This window comes from Montipora capricornis, chromosome 8 (assembly GCF_036669925.1).
Source record: "Montipora capricornis isolate CH-2021 chromosome 8, ASM3666992v2, whole genome shotgun sequence".
NCBI lineage: Eukaryota > Metazoa > Cnidaria > Anthozoa > Scleractinia > Acroporidae > Montipora > Montipora capricornis.
Window position 1 is genome coordinate 37,981,735 of NC_090890.1, and position 6,423 is coordinate 37,988,157.

The 6,423-nt window shown below is 40.0% G+C and overlaps 1 protein-coding gene across 1 annotated transcript in view; it reads right to left on the bottom strand.

The window, feature by feature from the left end:
• The window catches only part of LOC138060319 (trefoil factor 2-like), a 6,134-nt gene extending 1,212 nt beyond the window's left edge, over nt 1-4,922 (bottom strand). The window contains exons 1-4 of the mRNA XM_068906062.1: nt 4,787-4,922; nt 2,354-2,371; nt 1,443-1,577; nt 1-102 (exon numbers count right to left, since the gene is read on the bottom strand). The exon at nt 1-102 is cut by the window's left edge and continues 97 nt beyond it. Of these exons, the coding sequence (XP_068762163.1) occupies nt 1-102; nt 1,443-1,577; nt 2,354-2,371; nt 4,787-4,826 (295 nt within the window). The 5' untranslated portion in view covers nt 4,827-4,922. The remainder of the gene's footprint in view (nt 103-1,442; nt 1,578-2,353; nt 2,372-4,786) is intronic.
• Between the last annotated feature and the right edge of the window lie 1,501 nt (nt 4,923-6,423).

Sequence of the window (6,423 nt, forward strand, 5' to 3'; positions counted from 1 at the left end):
TGTCATAACAACATCCTTTGTCCTTTTCACATTCGTCTCGCTGTATCCCATAGTACCCACAATCCTCGCGAGCGAAGGGATCAATACCATAACATTTGTTGCCTGCAAAGAGATTTCAATATGTTGAATAATTAGAGAAACCAAGAGAAAATGAGGGGACAGAGAGGGAGGCTCAGGGCGTTGGCCGGGATATGTTATGTCCACGAAAGTTATTTTTGGACGAGCGAAAGTCTTTGTTCTAGCGGAAGTCTGTCTTCCGAGACGTCCGCATGCAGTCTTGCCTCGCTCTCAGGTTCTTAATGAAAAGAGAAAATGACGGCGCACGTGGAAGGCTGATGAATATTTATTTTCTTTCAAACATCGGACCAAAGTTGGCCTGCATGCGGACGTCTCGGAAGACTTCCGCTCGTCTAAAAATAACTTTCGTGGACATGACATATCCCAAGGGCTGGACCGGGAGCCTCCCTCTCTGTCCCCTCATTTTCTCTTGGAGAAACTGATCATCTCTAAAAGGCGGTTTGTATACCAACAGCCTTTTTTTTTTCAAAAAATAATGCAGGTCTACAATAATTTCCATAGCTTTGATGCGTGTTTGTTGGGTTAGATCATGAATTCAAACAAAAGCACTGTCATAGCTCTGTTTTGATTGGACTTTTAACCCCGACACCCCCACGAGAGGCCTTTTATTAATGACTCTACTCGAGCTCGAGAAAGGGTTGATTCCTAAGCCCAGTATAAAAGATAGAGGCTCTAAAGCCCGCCGCACATTTGACGAAAGAGCTGAGCAAACTGCCTCGCGAAGCGGTTTTCTCAGCAGTTTCCTCACGTGTGCGGGGAAATTGTGGTGAGAAATTCGCCTCGCGAGGCCGTCAGGATAAAATCAAACATGTTTGATATTTTTGGCCTGGCGAGACAAATTCCTCAATGTGTGCGGCCATCGTGGGAATCGAGCTGAACTTGGTTTAATCAATCATCCAATAAAAATACATGGCATACACACGTGACACCAGCGGTTCAAGATGGTGTCGGAGGAAGAAATCCCACGTCACTGAAGTCACGTGAGAATGCCATGTATTTTTATTGGAAGCTTCATTGAACAAGCTCAACTCGATTCTCACGATGGCCGCACACAATGAGGAATTTGCCTCGCGAGGCGAAAAATATCAAACATGTTTGATTTTTTCCTAACGGCCTCGCGAGCCCAATTTTGCACCAATAGTTCCCCGCACACGATGAGAAAACGGCTGAGCAAACCGCCTCGGCGGGAGGCAGTTTGCTCAGCTCTTTCCTCACCGTGTGCGGCGGGCTTAAGAGAACTTTAATCGTAAACGTGATGCTAAGTCTCTTCAATTTGTCCATTGGGATGCGAGAATACTTTTCGTACTATTACATTAGGTTCGGTACTACTTTGGTAATAGTGGACGAGGTCACCAAACACTTACCTTTCGGATAAAAGCAATAGTAAGAACCTTGATATGGGTCATAGCAACATCCTCGATCCAGGCACTTTGTGCTGTCTATGCCCAACCACCCACAATCAGTACGCTTCTCAAGGTCAACTGAATCACACTCTTCACCTGTTTATAAAAACGGTAAATATACTTGTTTCCATATCTCAAAGGGCCCTTGGACGTGAGGAGCCTGCAACAACAAAACTGAAACAAGGGTAGAATAGCCGAAACAACCCAAACCTTTGCAAAAATGCTAACCTTAGGCCTAAGCAATATGCTTTAGATAATGTTAAGGCCTAAGGTTAGCATTTTTGTAAAGGTTTGACGGTTGTTTCAGTTTTGTTGTTCCAGGCTCCTCACGTCCAAGGGCACTTTGAGATATGGAAACAAGTATTCACCCATAAAAACACCATGATCAGATACAGGTGCAGCCAAAAGTTGGGAGATTGTGAAACGTAAAAGGTCCAAAAATTGTCAAAATGAGAACGGTGGTTATGAGTATGGTGTGAATTGTGAAGAAGAACCTTAAGAAAAAGAAGATGAAAAGAAGATGAGGATGATATAGAGGGTATTACACGGCTGCGCAGAGATACGAAATTTCTCTTCAAGTGTTGAAAAATTTCGTATCTCCAAGCGGCCATGTAATGTTCGGTTTATTACATAAACACCAATGAAATACTAAATCATTTCACGATTTCACATGTAACCATAGCAACAGTCATCTTTCACGTGTGAAGATATAAAGTTTTCGCGCGAAAGCTCACTTGGTATTTCATTGGTATTTATGTAATAAAAGATAATATTGACCCTCTTGACGATGGTGATAAAAATAAATATAAAGTCACGTTTTGATGGTGATGTTGATTAGAAAAAAATCAATTGCATAATTTGGCACAACTTACTTGCAGAAACGGCCATTCCTGCGAAGAGAAGAAGACAACATAGTCAAGTTTAATTCGTCAATTGATTAATTGATGAAATCACGTTTTGTTTTCTATAGCACGCCAATACTGGACGCTGCATTCGCAATGGCTTAATTTCTTCGGTAAACATATCTTCCATTTAATTTGGGACACCTGTTTAATTTAAACGAAGTTTGATTTTTTGTGAGTTAAAATGCAGCTGGGGAAACTGAACTGCGCGCAATGTTTAGGTAGCAAAAAATACGCATGCTAAGACAAATATCACCTGTTCGAGGTTCTTGGGAACAAAATGCAAAATTTGGTGCAATTTTAATTGGCCCAAAAAATCCGTAATAAGAAATTTATTACATGTAAATGGTATCTCTCCATTGACCCATATGAACTCGAACAGCGACAATTCGTGATCAGGCCAGGAGCGACCAACCAGAAAGTCAGCTGGTCCATTCATTCGATATGAGAAATACTCGTAGATTTGAGGCGAATTTGAACTGCCCCTTGTCTGTTTAGACCCGGGACATAAGGCTTCAACATTTGCTACAATATCCGTCCGATTTCGTTGAACTGCGATGAGGAAACCGTCCCCCCTCCTCCACAATCGATTTGGAGTGAGTTTAGTAGCTTTGATCATGAGCTTTTTTCGGGTTTGTTCAGAAACATCCTCTAACTTTTTAGGCGTTGTCTAAAACATTCACAGGGGCTGTAAGTGGTTCCCAAATCTTTTGTTCCCCTTTCAATTGTTATGAACTGATCATTGTATCCAATATCGTTCTTAAGAGTAACCGCACTACGACAACACAGAAGAAAACGCCTTTTCGCTTGTTGAACCGTAGAGAAAAAACGCCGGCCATTGTGCAATTTTGGGTTATTTGCTCGCTCGCACTATAGTTATGCTGACTCATTCAGTTGGTGGCACATCCAAAGCTATGAGTAAAATTTTGCATGGTCGAGTAAACTGTAATGGATTTTCTCTCGCAAGTCATAGTTCAGAAGTAGGAAAAAGTTTCTTTTTCAGTCGAAAAATGATATTTATATTTGAACCTTTGAACCAGTATAGAACCAATGATACAAATTTCTGAGGGATAAAGTAGACTTAAAATGAAATAATCCAAACTGGCTTGCAAATATAAGTATTCCCTACCTTAGTTGCAAATCAGAACATTTGCGAAGGTTTGATATTGCGCTCAAGTTTCTTAAAGCACCTTTCAATTGTTATGAAAAGTCATTATTTCCAATTTTCAAGAAAGTGACCACAAAAATGTCATTTGTTCATTTATCCGTGTCCAGCATGCATTGAATAGGATGATAGTCTCTCTGGCCCTCGCTCGTGTTATGGAACGCGCAAGGTTATAATCCCACATAAGACTCGGAACTCCGAGATGTCGACACTAAGGTTTTTTTCGCCTTTTAATGAAAATGTACTGGTTGTTGAGATGGAAATTTCACGAGATCTCATTTACACTTTTTACAGAACAAAAAAAAAAACCGATTTAGTTTGCGTAGCTGGCTTCAATGGTTCTTTAATTAAAAACGCAAAACTGAATCATTTTTGGGCATAGTTAACTATGTTTTGGGCAACCTAACATCTAACGTAAATTGTCACCTTGGATTATTAGGATGATTGAGGTCAAGTTTGGAACTCTCGTTTCTGTTCTTTGAGCAATTAATCGTTAGCTTTGCGTTCAATTTCGAACGGGCTTTCGAAGTTTTGGTTGATAGATCCCGCGATTCAATTCTATTTGCATGTGCGCCAGGTTAATAATGCGGCTTGCTACACATCGCTGATTTTCTAGAAATCGTTCACAAACGTTAAAATCCACAAAGGCTGGGTCTCTTTATTAAAATTTGCACTGTACAGAAGGTATTAACTTGGTTTGTGGGAGCTTTTTGCAGATCAGTTTTTCTCCACCATTTCTAAGAAAGGACCCTTCTTGGGTTGCAATCAAAAGGTGGTCATTCGCAATTAAGTTTAAGCGCGATTCCCAACTCGCAGAGCCGAGGATATAAGTTTGGATTTTGGGAGAAAAGTGTATCGTTTAACTTTGTTCGGTTTTAATTTGCAATAAATTTGTTTAGCAGTAGTGAACACAAACATCCAGTTTGGTCATGTAAAAGACAGCTAGCAGCACATTTCTTTTTGTATGACCAGTCGAAGAATTATACGCTGATATTCTTTGATGAAATCCACTTGATGCGATTTTTTCGACAGGAAACCTTCCCAAGGAATAAATCGGTCGTGTTTACATTTAGGGTCTTTCATATACACGGTAAATTAAAAATCAGGACTGGAATAGACACATTTGCCTTCGCGAGTCTTGGTGCGCTAAATATTTTCAAGGGACATGGATGAACGCCCGTTAGAAAATTGTTAAAATGACCAAATGCAGAGTGCAAAGAGTGGCCAATGAAACTTACCAAGTCCTACAAATACCAGAAACAAGACTGTCCTCTTCATTTTGGATTTTGCAGATACTCTCGCGTCTGAACGAAGTGTCAGTGTGATTGCGTTTGTCTTCGCGCTTCACCCCTCCTATGGGAATGGTTGAATGCCTGTTAACGCCTGATTGATATACTGATTGGAAGTGAGGATCGGTATGATACATTATTAATGAAGCGCTCGAATGAAACGGTAGAATGGTGGAGTATACTCCAAAACAGAAATCACCAAGAAAATAACACTTGAAAATTTCTGTATTTTTGACTAAATATTTATATCGTTTCTATTTTGGCATTTTCAGTCCCATTCAAATCATCAAGCAGTCTCACTGTACGATTCATCACTTCGTATGCATGACTGGCTCCTGCAATAATTGCATTATCTGTTGAACATTAATCAAGGAAATCAAGGCCGAGTACAACACTTAAAATAAAAAAATGAAAAAAAAAAAAAAACCAATAAATATATACGGAACATTAATGCTCGTTCATCTTATTTACGTATCTATATTTATGCATGCATGCTCATTGTGAATAGAATATGCATTGAGTGCACATATAACACGGAGTGCACACGCGCTCCTCAAAATTCCCACGTGCCCCTAACAATTGCGTCTTTGTTGAAGAAGGTCCAAGCTCTAAGCTGAACCAAATAAATGGCGACCAAAAAAATAGTCTTTTGTCTCTTTGCGCTAATCAGACCAAATATCCTCGTTCTAAACATTTCTTAATTGTCTGGTGGGTCTAATTAGTGCAAAGATATAATAATATTTTTTTCGCCGCCATTTATGCATTCGGTGTATTCTTCGTCATTTTTGCGATTCCCACGTAAACCCCATAACTAGGAGTGGTCAGGAGTTTCAGTGTGAAAGTGGTGCTGGCGTGGAAACTGGGAGCAGTGACTGGTATTTTTTTTTAAACAGCTGCAAATTTGGTGAAGCAAGAGGGTACTGGAAATGTGCGTGAAAATATAAAAAGAGCGAAGGAAGGTGTGCATTACCACATCTCTAGCCCGTGTGGCAGAAGTTACTGTCATATAAGCAAAGGGATAATTTCAAAACAATGGCGTGTCAGTTCATTCTTTGAATTTAAACTTCTGTTCTTCTGAAATTTCTGGCCCATTTTTCGGCAAGAGTTACCTTTTGAGAAATGCTGAGCGTAGTTGAGCAAACGATAACTTACTTAACAACAACAACAACAACAACAACAACAACAAGTTTATTTGTACCACACGTAAATAGGGATACACGAAATAAGTAATGGACTTAAGAAAGGTACAATGCCCCCTAGAAAATATCTAAGAAGCTAATCTAGCCAGGAGCTAATCTAGCTAGCTAATCTAGCTAGGAGGTAAATTTATTGTCGTACTTGAGAATAGACTGCGAGTAGTCTCTTCGGTAGTAGAGCGCGCGATTGCGTGACACGCCTCGTTTTTACCACTAATTTGCATAAAATAATAATATTTCATCCGTCGTGCATGCATGGCTCTGAGGAAAGAAAGACAAGCTAAGACAACTGCTTGTGGTCTAGCTCGAGAACTGATGTTCTCTTCGCTCAACGGTTGAAGACGTTGAAGAACAATTTGACTGGGTGGTCAAATGTAAGAGGTTCAAAAA